This window comes from Diorhabda carinulata, chromosome 6 (assembly GCF_026250575.1).
Source record: "Diorhabda carinulata isolate Delta chromosome 6, icDioCari1.1, whole genome shotgun sequence".
In the NCBI taxonomy this organism is placed as follows: domain Eukaryota; kingdom Metazoa; phylum Arthropoda; class Insecta; order Coleoptera; family Chrysomelidae; genus Diorhabda; species Diorhabda carinulata.
In genome coordinates, this window is record NC_079465.1 from 26,028,530 (window position 1) to 26,048,309 (window position 19,780).

Genomic DNA, 19,780 nt, shown 5'->3' on the forward strand with positions numbered 1-19,780 from the left:
GAAGTCAAATCTTCAATATTTTTCCCGCGTTTCGCAAGATTTACTGGAAAGTGACTTAAAAGAGCAGAAGACTAGAAAGAACAAGAACTACGGAAAAAGTTACTTCGTCACAAACAATTCCCTTATCAAAAAGGCAAGTACACCACAATTGCCTAGCTGACGACATAGAAAAGGCTCTTAACAACCAAGATATTGCCCCAACAGCCTTCATCGATATAGAAGGAGCTTTCGATAACACCTCACATCAGTCAATCAAAAGGACGTTAGAAGAACGAGGAGTGGAAATCCCCCTTCTAAAATACACCGAGATGATGCTAGATTTTACAGCTGATAAAGCTAGGAAGCCATGACAAACCAATGGACCAAATGCATAGCATGGGTCAAGAAAAATCTTCCCCAAGCTCGAAATGTAACTCTCTGGTACACAGATAGTTCGTAGCTAGCCCATGGAGCTGATATGGGTACTTCTGGATCAAAATGCAATTTCTACAATAAATCTGCTTAGGAGTGTTTGGATAGAAATTGCTCTAAGAAGCGAATATACATTCTCACTGATAACCATTTGGCCATGAAGATCCTGAAAACTTTTATATGCACACAAAACTAGTCTGGAAGTGTAAAGACACTCTTAAAGCACTAGCTAACAAAAACAAAGTAACCCTCGTGTGGTTTCCAGGCCATCAGGGTATACCAGGAAATGAGGAAGCAGACAGCCTTGTCAAAAAAGGGGCAACAACTCCATACCTTGGATCAGAACTCTCTTGTGGCCTCACGAGGTACTATATCAACTGAACGAATGGCTGAAGAATAAGATGGACAAACACTCCAGGCCTAAGAAAATCCAAAAGATTCACAACCCTATCATCTAAGACGTCTGAAGAACTTCTCATGATGACCAGAAATGACATGAAACTGGTAGTCGGTCACTGTCCAGGCCAATATCATCTTAAGACGATGGACATGACAGAGGAAGACAATTGCAGATTCTGTGAGGAAGCTATGGAAACAACAGGGCTTCTCTGCGCATGCCCTGTCCATTTCGATAAAAGGCTTAGGGAAGTGGAGTACAGAACTTCTCCAAATAGCATACATTTTGGAGGAGTCTATGTATTTTTGAAGCAGAATATTAAGATATATACGCAGAGTAGATGTGAACCGAAAAGGAGTCCCCAAAACAATCTACAATCTACTCGAAAGTGCCTTTGTAAAAGATATTTATTCTAATACCAATAATCAATTATGAACATTCTAACATAAATTAACTTAAATTAATAATAAATAATAAAATAATAAATACGTAAAACGTATTATTAAGGTCTCTGTTATATAGTTGCTAGGGTACGAGTCTCTCAAGAGGAGGTCCCAGGTTCAAGTCGCGCGGATACCATTTTTTATATCTCTATTTATGTAGTAAAATTTTTTTAACGTGGCATTTATATATCTAGAAGAGAAATTGTTTTGTTAATTTGTTTTAATCTTAATTAAAAAGTTGAAAATATTAATAAGTATATAATTTTTATTTATATAAGTTTTTTGTTCTGTAGAGGTGTTTGAGGTGCCTGAATCCCACTACAACCTCGATTTATAATTCAATAAATAGATATAGATGATACTCTAATATCTATAAACGTTATTTTTTGTTGGTTTTTATTGACCGATTATGCTGATTAATTTCATGTTTTGTTTGTTAGAATCTAATGGGTTCGATGCCGTAGTTTTTTGTACAGATTCGGATAATAGACGCAGTTTACACAAACATTACTATTTTGCAAATAATCTCAGATGAAATACAGATCTTGTATCGTAGGGATTTGCTGAATATAAGCAGATTATTCCGGTATATTTTTCCAGTAAACTCTGCAATAAAATAGAGTATTCAGATGAAATATGAATGTTGACTCGATTCCTTTTACATATTGAACAAAATAAAATTATTTTTTGTTTATTTTTCTCCGTGAAAAATTTCTAAAATTGTTATAACAGCTGTTAGAGACCTGATGTCATCAATTACCGAGCTGGTGATAAAAACGGGGTCGAAACACAAGGTCGAACGGGAATGTGGTAAATAGCATTTGATTTTTCATTAAACAAAGGACTGTCACGGGTCACAAAGACCGTTTTTTAATTCTTTTTATGGTATAGAAACGTTCGAAGGGTATCCTGTCAAAAAATAAATGAGAAAAATTGAGATAAAAAAGATTTTTTTCTTCGACGTTACGTGGTATCTTAATTGTTTGGTTTTTTTTGGATTTTTTGGGGGGTTTAACGAACTATATTCCGTAATGAGTGTAGCAGTCCAGTTAAAAGTTAATTTTATCATTTATATTTATTGAAATTCGGAGAAATCTCTAAATTGTACTTTAAAAAATTTATGTAGAATGTTCAAAGACTTTCAAAAAAATGAATATGAAACAGTAGCACCTGGGACAACAAACAAAACACAGAAATTTTCGTAAAAAATATATTTATTTTTCAATTTAATCTACTTTTAGCTCCATACACGTTTCCCATCGACATTCAATGAGTTCGATAACATTTTTATAATAATCATCAAGCTCCTCAAAATAATTATTAACTGTTGACAGCACCTCTACATATTTCGGGCTAAATTCTACAAATTCTTTTGTTTTATTCGCGAAGAATTTATTATTTTGCTTGGAAATTTCCTTTTTCCCGAAAAAAAAAACGAATAGGATACAAAAAAAGGGCTCAGTTCACGTCTGGTACCCTGTTTAAACCAAACTCCCTCACATTCTACTCGTCTTTTTACGTTTTATAATTTAATATTCAGTTAATAAGCAAGTTAACGAATTAACATATTTTTAAAAGTATTTATAAAAATAATAAATTTATAAAATGAGATATCTACGCCTATGGTATATCAAACAAAATTGTCGGCAAGGGTTTTTATAATCTGCAATTGATATTGGAAGAACTATACGTCTTCTATGTTAACAATTACAAGTTTAAATGTGAAACATTCAACGTAATAAGCTACTAATTTAATCCTCTTACTGTGGTCAACTTTCAAACTCGAAAGAAAATGTATTTTTCGATTTTAATAAATATTTAATTTAATTTTCTGATTTGAGCTCGCCTTATGTTAACTTTGACATTCGAAGACTTGATTAAATTTTCGAGTGAATACTATTAAGAGACGTTACTGCTATAAATATTGAATGGAAAATACCTACACTGTTGAAAACTCAACTTAATATCTTGACATGAAAGAAGTTTATGTATAAAACACCGAGAAAACTTCAATAAATTACAAAAGTTTCAGTAGTCGGGATCACATGCAGACCGATAAAAGTTGATGTTTTGCTTTGATAACCAGTTGAAAGATGTTCGAAGAGATAAATTGTTCTTTATAAGTCTATGCTAGATTGAAGAAACTATATTTAACGTCAACGTTTTCTTTTTGTTCACTTATAATAAAAAATTAGAGTCGATGTAATTTTTAGGTTATAATTTTAACAAACTCGACACGATTTATGATTTCCGTAGTTTTCGCTACACAAAAATAACCGTAGAGTAGATTAACTAAATCATTTATATTTTTAATAATATTTTCCTTTTTTAAACATTCGAATATATTTGAAATAATTTGCTGTTTGTATATCTAAATCTTTATTATTAAATTCATATCTGTCTTTATTCTCACCACACTGAGCAATTTCATTGTCTTCGTTCGCCCATGGTCTAAAGAATGCCTTATTTCTATTTATTTAAAGAAATTTATGAATTAAATAAATCTCACCAAGCGACGCCACTGCTTATCGCAGGTTGTCTGGCAGGAATATTTCGAAGAAATTGTGTACATACTGCTTCGGCCAATAAAAATGCATTTATGTTTACGATTCGATGTTTTCATTGGTAAACAGTGGAGATGATGAGTCCACGTGGACTGACGGTTTGCTAGAAGTTTGCCGAATTTTATACCGGGAGTAAACATTATTTTCCATTTCTATAAAGTGGAAAATTACACAGACTTAATCAATCAGATGGTAATTCTATACAAACACACACACAATCTCAAAAGGGATTTACCAGAAGCCAAACAATCACGAAAATCTTGACTATTCATGGTACATTAAGGAATATTTCTTTCAAATGCTAGTGACTTGCACTTTTCATAAAAATGTATGTCTTGAAGTCACATAGAAACCTGATGTGTCAATTTTTTCCCATTGATATGTTATTTTTTGGTGTTGTGACGTTTTGATGATGTGACAAAACGTGCAAATGAAACTATTTTTTATTATAATCATTAACAGTCCAATTTTTTTCATCCAAACGCTTTAAAATTATAATTATAGTGTTTTTATAAAGAAAACTTTCCATCCAAAGCCTCTAGCCCGGAAGAAATTTTGAAAATTTCATTTTGGCCCCCACTCCTGTTCAATTGTATACCAAAATTGATATTTCTCATTTTTCTCTATAAGAAATACCGAATATTACCACTACATTACATTATTGTCACTACAAGAAGATCATTTTGACTTCCCTTCTACTTCAGCTGAAAAGTTATCGGTTAGCCCTCGTAAGCTTTTTTCCTATAATTGTTAACTGAATAGATCGAATCAAGGACTGGAACTGAGAGTTAAATTGTACCTGATTCACTTCAAATCGCTGAAAATTCATTCAAAATCTTCTCGAATTAGGCCACAATTAGAACAAGACTTTAGCTGTTGGAATATTAATTATTTCTAAAAAGAGCAGTGCTGCATTAATCACAGGTTATGTTTGAAGCCTTTCTTCTACTATGAGAAAATTGAAATTCTGCTTTTGTTCGCTTCATCAAGCACATTTTCATGGTCGTCTCAGGAATTTCAAAGTTTTATTAAATTGATAAATGATACAATTTTATCTGTCTTATGAAAATAAAAGTATTTCAACTTCGTTTAGTGTTCTAACGGAATCTTTCAGATTTCTCGTTGGAAATTTTAATTTATTTCAAATGCATTCTGAAATATTCTCCTAAATAGATAATTTGAACTCTCAGATGAAAAATCCCATTTATAATTTAAAATGAAGTAGTATCGATTTGCATTCGAATTCGAAAATCATTCAATTTTTGCTTACAATATCGAAACTTTGATCGATAGATCCCATCAAAATCTATCCATGTGTCAAAAGTCATGATGATTGACGCATGCGTAGAAGAGTTTCTGTGAAAATGGGAAGGCATCATTTTTTTAAAACATGCTATGTTAAAATAGGCCTTATTTGCATAAAAAAAATGGTCCGAACCGACAAACTCCGGGCATATCTAGTCAATAATAAATCAATATAGAGTTGAAAGGTGATATGGATATAAAACTAACCTACAAAAAATTCAAAGTAGATGCGTTCGTTTATGTCAAACACTCCTTGATAGTTTCATGAATCATGAATATAATTAGCAGAAATATATGGAAAAAACAATATGATCATACGAATCCTGAGAAGGGAAACTCCAATCTCCAAACAGTTAAATAAGAACAAAAAAACATGGAGACTATCAGCAGAGATTCAGAGCCGGTAGCTCGACAGTAAGTGCAGTGCATGTGATGTCTCATTAGAAAAGTTCTATGTACACATAATAGACCTGCTTGTTATGTTTGTGGACTTTAAAAAGGGTTTCGACAGCGTAATGATAAAAAGAAGGATCTTGGAGAAAAAGACATCAAGGAAGATACTGGGATCAGTAAAGATCCTTGTAGGAGATCTAAGAAGATTAATGAATGTCGAGATGGAGAACGAGGTGATAAAGTCATAGAACGGCTAAGGGACTAAAAGTATGCTGGTAACCACATGTAACCACTGGGTGTTATGTAAATAAAAAACAAACCTCAAATGGAAAGGGTTGCCATTTCAGAAGTGTGAAATCCGTCAAAAAACAGAAGATTTTGTAATTTTTAACGAATATTGGTAGATACATCAAAAATCAGTGTATGACATCACTGATACGAACGAGTCAACGTTTTCCAGTTGCATTGCTATAATTTTATTATGTTTACCATCAATTTATCTTTAATACAATATCCCTTGACAGAACCACATCTCATTTTTATAAATTTATATTTACTCATTCGTTATTGATTGAAAATAAAGGGCCACCAAGGTTTATTATAATTTTAGCGTCGCGTATCTAAAGATACGTGATTATTAATCAAGTACAATTACACGTTTTTGATTTATCGTGGCCTACAATTAACCAATCTATTTTTTAACGATTTTCTGGTTCAATAACACCAAAATTCCGTTTCCTTAACCTATTTCATCATTTATTTATATTGCTTTTTCTTAAGTAGTTATTTTGTTCTAAAATCCTCTTCTTGTATACGAATGGAAATACTGAATCTTTAATATCTGGTATGCAAAAAAAAACGATAGAACTCGAATTGCGATTTGCATTTTATTGGTTTAGAATTTGATTCCATTGTGTAGACTGTAGCGTATACTAGTTTAAATACCAGGGAGATCTACCAACAGGAAATATTCTAACGACGAAAAAAATTTAATAGAAACTGATTGATTGACTTTTTATTTGGAATTCAAAATTACAGAAATCGTATAGAAGGGATATTGGTGAATTCGGTGCCCGTAGGTATTGAACTTTCCTAATTCAGAGAGTTAATTCTCTCATTACTATTGATCTTCTGGGCGTATGCAGACGAACTCGAAGTTCATTAGCCACAGTCTTCTTCTCCAGCTTAACCCCTTCTTATAATTCATGAAATATCCCGAAACTGACCATTCCACATTGTTTGCCTTCTGGTGGCTAATTTTTCTTGATAAAAGGACAAAAGAAGTATCCACGATGTATTTTTTAAATTTCATACTACTCGACAACAGACAGGAGAAGTCTATGAACAGAACTAGGCTTCATCAAGCATCTTTGCTGTTAACCTTTCACAAAGACAAAATTAATCACACTGGTCTGCGTGAAAATCGGACCTGACACAATTCTTGACGACTCCCACGTAAAATGACCTCCTGAATCCAAATATAACTTTAATTTTCTCCCATCACCTCCTACTCGTTTTTCACATATTTCAACTTATACTCTAGAAACAGAAATGGACGTGAAAAACTCTTTGTTACATCCTGGATACTGATGAAAAGAATTCGGCTGATTCAGCTTCCCACCAACTCGCCTGCTTACTCAATTGAAAGTAGATGATCGCGTCATGGATTTGGAGTTACCTAAGTCCGAATCTCAACTCCTTGCATCGCGAAATAGGCGTGAAAACATTTTCTCACAAGTCCAGAAAGTGGAACGTAGAATCAATTTTCTCTGAAGATAAAGTTGTTCTGTCCTAATTCATTGATGTCATGTGATTTTAATCTAATATTACTGCTGAGTTCGAGACTAACATTCCTGCGATAAAATTTTTCCTCTGGTCAAATAAAACTGCAGACCACGACCTCGGTTTAAGCACTTGGACTAACCTCACAGCTTGCCTAATGACATCAAAGGGTTCAACCTAATCGGTTTCTCAAAAGACATGTTTTGTATCTTTTGACGTTTTACCCACTTTCGTATCTTTTTTATTTTGCATAGATGGGTTTCATCTATTTTAGAGCCCATGGGGGATCCAATCTGGGTTCAATGTATCCTACAGATGTGCAGGTTTCCGTGATATAAAAGAAGCTGCAGTAGCTAGCCAAAATAGAACTTAGTTGTGTGAATAGACAATTCTCTTTTGAAAAATTTTGTATTCTACAGTATTTTTTTTTATTTACAGCGGAAATATATAACGGCTCTGGTTTACATTTTTGGAGACTGGATCGTCGACAAATGGGGGCTTATTTGTGCATAGCCAGCAACGATATACCGCCGGCTGTCAGTAAAAGAATATCTTTGAGCGTCAACTGTAAGTATCTATCATTTACCTTTTTTTTTTTTCTTCGATATTTTCAAGATCAAAATATTGCACGTTGCTTGACATTATGCGAGTCTCTTGTCATTGCATCATGGCTGCCACTATCTTCCTAACCTCTAATTTTGTTCTTAAAATGTGATTGCGTCGATTCGTTTAGTGGACTGTATTTCAAAAATATGTCTGATGCCTGAGAGTAAAATTTAATATTTCTTAACTTAACTTTTATTTTAACTTCTATCTTTGTATATTAGCATATTCTCTTTGTACAAGGGCTTGTTTAACACCTGTCTAATTCTTCACGTAGACGTTTTCCAAATGCGAACAGTCGGTAAGACGGTAACAAAAATTGATTTTTTATTTGTTGCTGGAAACTTCAAATTCTATAATTTTCCGCACTCGTAAAGGACTAGCTGCAGGTATTTTTTCAATAACCCCTTTATAGGGGGGTGAATTTCGCATACCGTTACTTTTAAGCATTTATTATGAATCGTATTACATTTTACATAGTTACTTATTTTAAATTTGAAGGTATTTGCTTGATTAAAAAGTTTCGTAACGCAATTCGTTCTCAAGATAAAAAGCGTTGTAAAAATTATGGATAGAAATTTTTTAGGATTTTGTCGAAACTACTGGCAACACTGTAATGAAGTTTTATAACATACTTCCTATGAATTTGTTTTCACATCTCTTATTATTACTACACAATTCGTATCAAGTAATTTTGGGCATAACTTTTTTTAAGGTTAAATTCATCTTCTTTTTTTTCGTGATCGATCTTTACTCCTTAGAGATTTATCTCTCGCCATTTTAACTAGTCTAGCATCTGCCAATCTACTGATTTGTTGTTTTGATGGTTTCTGCTTCTTTTTTGGCCTAGTAGTGTTTTTTCTTTCCCCAAAACTGTTTAATAGAAATGGATAATGCAAGTTATCACTCGAAATTTTTAGAAAAATTACCCACAACCAAGTTAACCCAGTCAAATGGTAGTTTTGATGGATTCTTGATGGATTCTAATGATTTTTAGTGTGGTGAATCCGAATATGAAGTTTAACAACAAAAAATGTATGTATCCTAGTGAATTTCTCACAGTTTACCAAATTTAAGTAGTCAAAATACATTGGACACTCTTAATTTTCGAGTGCCGGGCACCGCCACCGTTATAAAACGTAAATAGACGAGTAAAATGTACTTGCCTATAAGGGAGTTTGGTTTAAGCAGGGTACCAGACGTGAACTGAGCCTTTTTTGTACCCTATTTGTTTTTTTTTTTGGAAAACGAAATTTCAAAGCAAAAACCATAAAGCAAAATAAATTTTTTGCAAATAAAACAAAAGAAAAAAGTATCCAAAGTATCTTTATAAATAATAATGGTAATCAGAATCGTCTGAACTAGTGTCATCATTTGATTGAATTATGAAGGGTTGTGAAGAGGGTGATATTACATACTCATCTTCTTCTTTTATAATATCAAGCCATTTCATTACTTATTTTGAAAACAGAATAAAATTAATGAATATAATGGAAAGGAATGTAATAGAAATCAACAATTAACAATACAATCAACTACAAGAAAAGAATTGATACAAAAAACAATTATTACTTTACAATTAATTTCAATTCTTTAATTGAACTTTCCTCCTTTTTGGCATCGCTTTTCGCGAGTTTTAGCGCTGATTATCTCACCCCCAAAGTTCTCAAAGGGTTCACTAGATGGCGTTTCAAGCGAGATTTCTTCATTTGCTCTTGAGCATGTTTTTTACAGCGCGCTCTAGCAGCAGTATCCTCTATTCAAAAACTAATAGTGATCACTGCATTTTGAAGAGAATTTCGTCTACTACAATTTTGTAAATAATGAGAAACTCACAGGGATTCATATTTTTCAACTTATAACCGATTTCGTGAAAAAAAATTTGGATTTAGCACATCGAAATGTATAAGAATCCGTCGAGAAACATTCCACCAAATTTTTTTTTAAAACAACAAAAAATTTGGAATTGCATCGTCAATTTATTAAATGGTGAACGATTTTTTTTGGTTCCACTCTGTGTATACTAAATGTTCAACAAACCTCCGACTGGACGGCATAAAATAAACCGTAACAAAAAAATTTTTATAGTTTTTCCCACTTTTTACGACGCGAAAAAAAAACATTTACCAGAAGAGATAATTCACTGTATTTTGTTAAATTCGGTCATTATTTTTTACAGACCAGTTTCAAGTTTCCCGAATTACATATATAACTAATTATTTACGGAAACCGTGTTCACGTAATCGTTAAAAAAAGATAAACTTGTGTTATTAATAGCTATAACATTAACTTCTAGAAACGAATTCAAGAAAACAATAAGAGGATAATAGAAAATTATTTCAATACTAAAGATTAATTTAATACTCAATTATGAACAATCTTTATATAGAATAACTCAAAATATACCCAAAATAAATTTAATACTATTTTATTAATAACATAACCTCAATTTCTATCGATAATACATGCATTCTCTAATAACAGTATAAGTATTAAATTTATAAGTATTCCAATAGAAATTAAAGAATAAAACTAATCCTAATTGGATAAACATTTTGGTAATTTAGCTAGATAGTTATTTCAAATTTAATAGGAATTGTGAAATTCTAAAAATACGTTGATACTTGTTATATTGAAAATTTGAGTTATTATCATTATTATTATTATTAAATATTAATTCAGAGGAAAATAGGAAGAGGAAAGTAAATATTTACCAAATAAAATTAAATAAGAACGTTTCCATACTTATTTATTAGTGATCAAAGTGTATCTACAGGGTGATTCATGAAGAATGTCCAATCTGTAGATTCTAGACCTCAAAATATGATGATTCTGCTCAACATGCCTTATGGAAATATTGCTAGTTTCCGAGATACGGGGTGTTCAAAGTTTAAATTTTGATTTTCGCAATAATTTTTCATGTTTTCACAATTTCTCTTTGAAAATTGGCAATTTTACGTTTTTTGGCATGAAGAATCATAATTTGCAATCTAATTTAACATTGCTAATAGAAGGCGCTAGCAGTGCCGGATTAAGCCAGGGGTTTGGGGGGGCTATAACCCCGGGCCCCAGGTTCAAGAAGGCCCCATCATTTGGAAATCATTCTGTATTTTTAATATTATATTTATATATTTAATATTAAAAAGCCTTAAATTCTACAAAAAAAAGTTACTCTTCTTTGATTCGTGTAACTCAATCGGTTATCGAGTTATTTGCTTCTAAAAAGTTCGATAAATTTTAATTTTTTTATAAAAAAAAATTATTATTCCTTAAATATGTAAAAACAACAAATTTGTAAACAAAAATAAAAAAAAAACTTCAAAGCAAATGCTCAAAATGCCCACCATTCACTTCAATACACTTTATGATCCTCTTGAGCCGTGCAAATTATGATTCCTCGTGCCAAAAACCGTAAAATTGCCAATTTTCAAAGAGAAATTGTGAAAACATAAAAAATTATTGCGAAAATGTTGAGCAGAATCATCATATTTTGAGGTCTAGAATCTACAGTTCAGAGATTGGACATTCTTTATGAATCACCCTTTATAATAATTTGCGACGTCATTTCTGCGTTTTGTAATTTCTATTGATAAAAAAAACGTATACAAACAAATAACAATTGTAAATATTCAAGTAGAAACTGACCTTATGGATGATTAAACTGGCACTCTTTCAATAGCTGTGTATATCTATGAATAACTCGTTTTTCAATTAAAATATTATCAAAATTATCTTGGAAAAATCTTCTAGTTTTGAAATATATATGATAAAAGTATCATCGGTTGAAAGTAATCCTCCAAAAGTCTCAGTATCTGTGTCGAATGCTTTAAAATAAGTATATAAAGTCTTTTCTTCAAAACTTACACATCCATAAGCAAATTCTTCACAAATGTAACAACGATATAGTCAATAAAGACAATTTTTAAAGTCTGTATTAACTTCATACACACTAACTTATTTATTTAATCTTAACACTATACCATAACTGCTATAAAATAATTAAAACAAAACAGTTTCAAGTAACAAATCACCTTATTTCAGTTTTTTTGTTTACAAGCATCGCCATTTTGCTAGTTGTGCAAATTCGCGCATGCGTGCAAGACTTTTCCTGGAGTGTCAAATCGGTAGAAATAATCGTTATGACTAATATTCCAAAGGTCGACGTTTTACGTATTAGTAAATAAAAATGACATTCAACTTCTTTGATTGTTTGTATTATTTATATGCTTGACATCGACATAATTTAACAAAACTCTCATAATCAAAATATCGATATACTGGGTGAATAAGCTACAAAATCCAAAATTAATATTAGCAATTACTGGAGAACTGATTTTTTGCGGGATGATTTGGATTTTATTATGATTCACAGAAGTAACTTAATTTTTAGTCTATCAACTGAGTGTCCTCTTAACTAAATTCAAATACATTCTATAAACTAACTAGAAATATAATTGATTATTGAAATTCCAGCAGAAAATCTATGATCAAACTTACATTAAATTACAAGTTTTCTTTTAATTTCAGATACCACACTAAAAACACTTTTTTCTGAAAATAACTTTCAATATATCGTTACAAGTATAATCATGCACTCATTTTAAGCAATTTTGAAAATTCTACAAATTTTACAGAATCATAAACATCACTAATAAATAGAAACATAAACAACGCAATATTCCTAGGGAATTTTAGATATTATGAAATGTCAGAAGTTCATGATGTATTCCGAGGGTTTGGAGATACGGCAGCACTGATGTGAATATGTCAAATCTGACATTGTCATCATAAAGTTTGACATTTTCAATGATGAACGTACTCAGAACGTGTGGTCGAAAAATGAAATTGAATCGTACATCGATATTCTATAGATTTTAACGTGGATTAGACCGATCAACTCGCTTCGACTTTTGGTCGCTGTGTTTCGCTGGTTTTCCGAATTCAATAGTATTCCTACTACAGTACGAATTGAGGGAGAGTCGACGAAAATCTTTTGTTTGTGCCGAAAAACATCGATGCTGTGCATAAACTGATATTACAAACAACAATCGACTGTATGGGCATTTCAAGACGTGCTCAATCCAAGAAAAGTTATTCGCACACGAAACGCTTCGATTAACTGGACATATCGTCTCAATTTCATTATAGCAACGTAGAATGATCGATTCTGATTGGCATACAAGCATTTGTTTGCCAGAGTTGTTTGAAGAAATCAGGGAAACTTATCACAGAAGACAAATCATTCTCCACCACGTCAATGCGAGCTCTCACATAAACTTAAGCTGCAACCCTCGTAAAATCGTATGTACCGATGTATAAAAGTCGAATTAACTCACGAAAGAACTGATTTTAACAATAAATAAACGTTCAGTACAAAAAATCATCAAGAAATTAGTAATACGTAAATTCGAGAGCTATAGCTCGCCCTATAGAATTAGAAACATGTAATTCCACATTAATCCACTCATTAGATCCTGTTTCTTGTCCCATTATAATCAAAAGTAACGATAGTAGAATATTTTATACATAAAAAAGATACCAAATGTTGTAACTCGAATAGAATCCAAACAAAGTTGGGATCTTTTAAGTGATTCTAGTTTATGGTTGTTTCTTTCGGTTTCACTCGGAAAAGTTTTAATAGACTTCTTTAACTGTGAGCTATCGTATACCCTTTAATGCGATACATCGCAATGGACTCATGTTTGTTAGATTTCGTTTGAACTTTCTTTGTTTCATGGTTACGTGGCGTACAATTCTGGACGTACTGTCGAGGCGAACTTTTCTTGTTAGTTCGGATTTTTACATCTCAAAGTAAATGAGCGGGTATTACATATCAATAGATTTCTCTCGGCTGTTATTTTCAGATAATTACTGCGAAAATGGGAACGTTAATTATATTAAGGCTCAATTAGAATCTAGTTATTGATTAAATTTGCAGAGGCATATTGAAATCGCGTCGTAGACACGAAAAAAATACGATAAGTAACGAAATAAACCAAAAGAAAGTAAATAAAATAAAAATAGCCTCAGTTCAGATCCCCAAGTGAAAGCTGGTCAAACCAAAATATCTTCAAGGTAGATTTCGATAATATACGAGGTCTTAACACGAATATAAACGTTTACACCCACTCTAGAACGGCGTAAAACAACAACACCTTTTAACCATCGATAGCTTTTCTTCCGCCCTGTATAATATCATGTTAAGTGCCTTTTTCACCCAATCATCGACGGCGTTACACCAAAGACATTCGCCTTGTATATCTTTTTTAAATACCCTTTGGACATCGATAGTATTTTTCGATGTACCTTGTACATACATTTTCAATACCCTTTTGATACAATTTTTCGATATACCCTGTATCCTGTATGCCACGCGCTTGAGTGCGTATGTACCGTTATCTCAAATCTGCGGTTTGGTGTGATAAAAATCCTTCTGATGGTCTCTAAAATTTTCTTACGCTCCACTTGTACAACAGGAACTTCATATTCTGGCTCTAACAGAAACAAAATTGAACTCAACAACATCCGAGATTCACCTTGTTTATTCTGGATACAACTTATACACCCCATTTAGGTATAACTTTGTTCTCGACGTCTTCGTTAGGAAAAAAGAATGCTGAACCTTCAGGCTCGATGTTATGTGGTTGAAAACAACGACAAAAAATTCTTTTGCTTCCTAAATAGAGCTCCTAGAGTTTCCCACTATCGATTACCTGCAATCAAACCATCCAAACACATATATTGTTATAGCTGGTGACTTCAATGTTCATCACGTCAGTTGATAAATTTTTCCAACAGAGCACTGGATGAATTGCGTGAAGCTGAAGGTTTTGTCAACAGTTACAACTCAATAAACCATTCCCCAAATGAAATGGTGACTTGCTAACAACAAATCCTGATCGAGATCAAGTCATCTTGGCAGATATGGTTTGATTAAACCATAAATGGCGCACAAACCATAGACGCTTGTAAGGAACAAGATATCGAGAGATTGGAAAACAAACAACTCAATTACCTAAATGGATCAAGGTCTTCCTGTTCTTCAACAAAAGCGGTCAGCTAAGGCTTTAGTAAGTCAAAAATTTCACCGTTGGGATGGAATGATGGTTATTTAAGCTGAAGGAAACATTATTTAAGTATAATTTTAGGTAATTTTAGTAGAAGATACTATCCGAAAGCTTCGATAGGCGAGTTAAAGATCGCATGCTCTTTGCAGGTATACATAAACCTTTAGTGTAGGGAAAATAAAAAGTTCCCTATGAATTTTCCAGAAATAATGAACTAAAACCTAGAAGGAAAGGTGTGCTTACAATTAGACAAAACCCTTTTCGAATCGTGAGACATTTCATCGAGAAATAGAAGATTGGTTATATAAATAACTTTTCCTCCGAATTAGTCCAATTAGACGGTTTAATGGAAAGGGTACGGTCATGAATTACGACATCAATTCACACGCAACACAACTACAGTAACACACAAAACAACAAAATATCATGGTAGAGATTTGCAAACGAATAACAATGTGTTTTGGTTGCTGATTAAAGGGTTTTACGGTTCGAAGGGTTCCTCGACACGAAAAACGCGATAATACAGCAATTTACCACTGAATAGTGAGTTTGAACAGACAGGGTGGTTTCAACTTAGACTGTTACATTATAGAGAGTTGTAATCATTTTTTTTTCTAGTTGAATTTGTTAAAGACGTCACGAGGTGATTGATACTTTAGTTCGGGTATGAACTAACCTAACCTAACCTCAAATTTTTAAAAAAGCTCGAACCTAATCAATAAGACCTGATGAATGTTCAATCGAACGCACTTTTGTCAAATGCGTTCTTTTGATATGTCAATATCCTCATTTCTAACCTCAATTCGTAATCCAGTACCAATTCAAAAACTTTTTTGATTATATCGCTGGTTGTCGCTTTTCTTGACCGTCTTGAAGGCTCGTCGTCAATTAAGGGATTCGATGGTTGCTTTAAGATTGAACGCTTCTTCAGGTGTAGAAAAACATTGACCTCGCAATTTATTTTTGATCTACGTGTATAATAAGAAATCTTTAAGTGCCAAATATGGACTGTACGGTGGAAGACACATCATTTCAATGTTTTAACTGTTCAAAATGGTTTTTGTTTGAACTGATGTATGAGGCTCGTGGTGGAGAATGATTCGTCTTCTGTAATTGGCTTTCCTGATTTTTTTCTGGCAACCAAATACTGGTGTATCATCCAGAACAAGCTGCGCTACGTTGCTCTAATGGAACGGCGGCGACATGTCAAAATATTCCGAAAAAACAAGCGACCAATTGCTTCGAAGTCCGAACAACTTTAGTTGGATTTGGTTTGTCTTGAAAGAATCGATTGTTGTTTAGTTTTGGTTTTATATGCATAGATTCATTTCTTATATTCCTCTTATAGACGTCTTTTGAAGCATCGTGATCGAATTTTCCTCGATGAGCTGTTTACGCACAGCCTATTTTGGACTACCTTCACGAAATTCATCCAGTAGCGAAATGTGACCACATTGAAAACATTGAGGGCAATATCGGATATGAATATTCACATCAGTGTTGCCATATCTCAAAATTTGAGTAGCACCCATCGTAAAAATCCATATAAAACCCATAATTGATATTTGACTGGTGGATAGTTCAAACAGAGTTGATACAAAGTACTTTTCTATGTAATAATTTCCATTTCGGGAAACTTTACAAGATTAAATTAAGGATTATACACTTTCATTGAAAAATTGACATCGTCCTCTTATCTAAATCTTAACCAATTCTGATTATGCTTTATATAAAAGAAAAATCATTTTTCCAATCCAGAGGAAATTTAATTTTGGATATTCCGAAGAAATGATTTTTCCTCGTCGTGTGAAAGCCTTGTAAATTAAGTTCTATAATTACTTTGAAAATCCGCAGTTGAAGGATATAAAACGAGAAAAGCTCGGGCTCACTTTCTCAAACTTTTAACTGTTCTCTGTAATAACTGACCAGGATAACGTTGGATTATTTTTTTTTCCTTCTCAAGTCCACTTCAATCTAATGAAAGCTAAACAACTCTGTTTATTACATTCGATATCAAAACTGTATATTTTTTAAACGAATTTCATTGGTTATCGGTAGAAAACAGCAAAAAATTCATCAGCGTTAAGTACAATATGGTTATTCGCACATCGACTACATGAGGCTTTATAAGTAAATACGTTAATAAATGAGAAATTTACGAAATCGTCCACGACAGGGGCCGTGAAGCCGTTCCTTTATAATGGAATTGTAAAATTTAGGCCATATGATGGTTCGACGGCCTACCAATAGAATATATTTCTTCTAATACACTTCTCCATCCATATATACACTGTCATAGCGACATCTGAGAGAAGCTATTAGTATAAGAGGGTCTTAGCAACGATCTTTGTGCTGCTCCTTCGTAGCCGACTCATTCTAGTGTTCCAACTCCTGTTGCTCTTTATTTGCTGGAGTCCTGGAACGGCTACATGGTCTAAGTTCCTCACAATTCCGGCATCTTAGCTTCCATTTCTTCCTCTCAACCATAACTTTTATCATGTTGACGATCTGGTCAAATTAACTTTCGTTACCTTCTACGTTCTGACCTTGTTATATGAATAGAGCAGCCAAGGAATCTACTAAAGTTTTCGGATGGGTTCATTGAAGAGTCATCTACTTATCATAGTTGCGTAGCCATCAATGAATGCCTGGATCAAACATTTCATCATATTCTCTGGTGTTGATGGATAAGCGAATCGGACAAATCAGTCAATGTCTGCATCGGATTGCTACCTTCGTTTCTTCAGCTGCGGTTGGTACAGATCTTCTAGATGTTGGTGACAGCCTCTTCTTCAGTTGTTCGAAGTCATTAATTTCTTCAAGTTTGGAGTACATCTAAGGCGTCTTCTCGTCTTCCTTATCGGACCAATTATTTACTCTAGCGGCTGCCTCAAACTGTTTAACGTAGACGTCAAACGCTGGGGCCTTGAGTCGGATAAAACTGCCACTACACTTAACTAATTTACTGCTAAATTAATATAGGCTAAACAAAATCAAATGACCAAATTGTATTTACTCTTAATATAGAAGATCTACCAAGCCTGATGGATAGTTTCACCAGCTACAGTCAGAACTTTAGAACTTGGTTTAATCAAACATCCTCTCAACCAACAAGAAGAAGTTTTTCATCGAAAAATAAGTCTAGTACATAGATCATTTTAACAGTAAAATCTATTACAATTTGTCTATACTTCTTTTTCCGGTTTTAGTTCATCTCCTGCTCTAATTTCTTCTGTTTCAATTCATTAAACCTCCATTCCTGCTTTTTTATTCTTCTGCAACGAAAGTTCGGTCCTGTTCTCTTCGTTATATATCTACTTTATAAAGTGGCACCATCCATCGACCCTCACCTATATGTGTGTAAAAGAAATTGTGGATTGAATATATTATAGGACCCAATTTAAATATCACTTTTTTATGGGATCCACTAAATTGGAATTTTGTGGAAATTGCCTCAAATTTCTAAAATTACATAGTGCCTTGGTATGTAATTGAACTTTTGCTTCTCTGGGTCATATCTTTCGAAATTACTGAGGGTGTATGTACTAGAGCGTTAAATATAAACTTTTTTTAAATAACTCTGGTCAATGCAGAAATATTATACGGGGGATAAAACAAAAAAATTGTAGATTAGATCATAATAAGACGAAATTATTGATGCTAATTTTGAATGATGTACAATGTCAAACTGAAAATAATTAACTTAACCTCTAATTTTTCGATTTCAATAAAATTTTGACGTAACCATTGTAAATTGATAAATGATGACGTACGTTAAAATACGTGCTATAGAAAATAGGTCAAAATGCGGGTGGATTATCAGCACTCGCGAAGAAACTGTGTTGAAATAATGAAGCATCCTTTATTCGTAAGTGTATAATTTTTTAGTAAACGAAACAAAATATTATTTCGGGTTAAGTATTTTTGTATGAAATCACATTTGTATAAATATTTAACGTTTTACGTACTTCTATTCGTTGTGGAATTAATGAACACTCTCTCTTACGTTCTCAATTTATTTGCACACTATATAATACACTTAACTTGTAATAATTTACTTATAAATAATAATTTCCACGATTACTTTCACTAATTAGCTTTTTTTACTACGACTATTTATTTAAAATTACAAATAACTGCGTTTACACACTTCAATAGAATTCTAAAAAGTTCTAGAAAAAAAAAAGAGCTAAATAAATGAACTTTTCTGGAAATTATTTAGAATAAATACTGTAAATGAACTGCAAGCTACTAAAAAAAATTATATAGAAATAAACATCAAACGAGTTACTCCATTTATTGAAAAATGTGAAAGACGCCGCGTGAATTCGCTGGATTTTTAAAATTCCATAGTAGCCGGAACATTTTGCGAAGTTGTTTGTAACAATATGATGTTTCGTGCTTCATTTTTCTACAAGGTATGGTTAATTTTAAGTAATATTGGAGAAAATCCACAAAGCGGTACTGGATGATCGTCGACTGAAAATGCGCGAGTAGGCATAGACATGAGAAAGCTGTGCGCCAGATGGATACCGTGTTTGCTCACAATGAAACAACAACAGCTCGTGAAGAAGTTTCCATCAAGTTTTTGGTAAGTTTTATAATAATGGATTAAACGTGGGTCCATCACTTCACATCCGAAACAAAATAACAATCAAAACAATGGACTGAAAAGGGAGAAACGGATCCAAAGAAGACAAAAATCGTTCCATCTGTAGGTAAGGTCATAACGTCGGTTTTTCGGGATACGCGTGGGACAATTTTCATTAAAATCTTGTAAAAGTCAACTGCGAGTATTATGTGAACTTATGTCAA

The 19,780-nt window shown here is 32.8% G+C and overlaps 1 protein-coding gene across 2 annotated transcripts in view; it reads left to right on the plus strand.

The window, feature by feature from the left end:
• The window catches only part of LOC130895955 (lachesin), a 275,648-nt gene that overhangs the window by 229,991 nt on the left and 25,877 nt on the right, over nt 1-19,780 (plus strand). For both annotated transcript variants that reach the window (XM_057803642.1, XM_057803643.1), the window contains exon 5: nt 7,734-7,862. In XM_057803642.1, the coding sequence (XP_057659625.1) occupies nt 7,734-7,862 (129 nt within the window). The remainder of the gene's footprint in view (nt 1-7,733; nt 7,863-19,780) is intronic.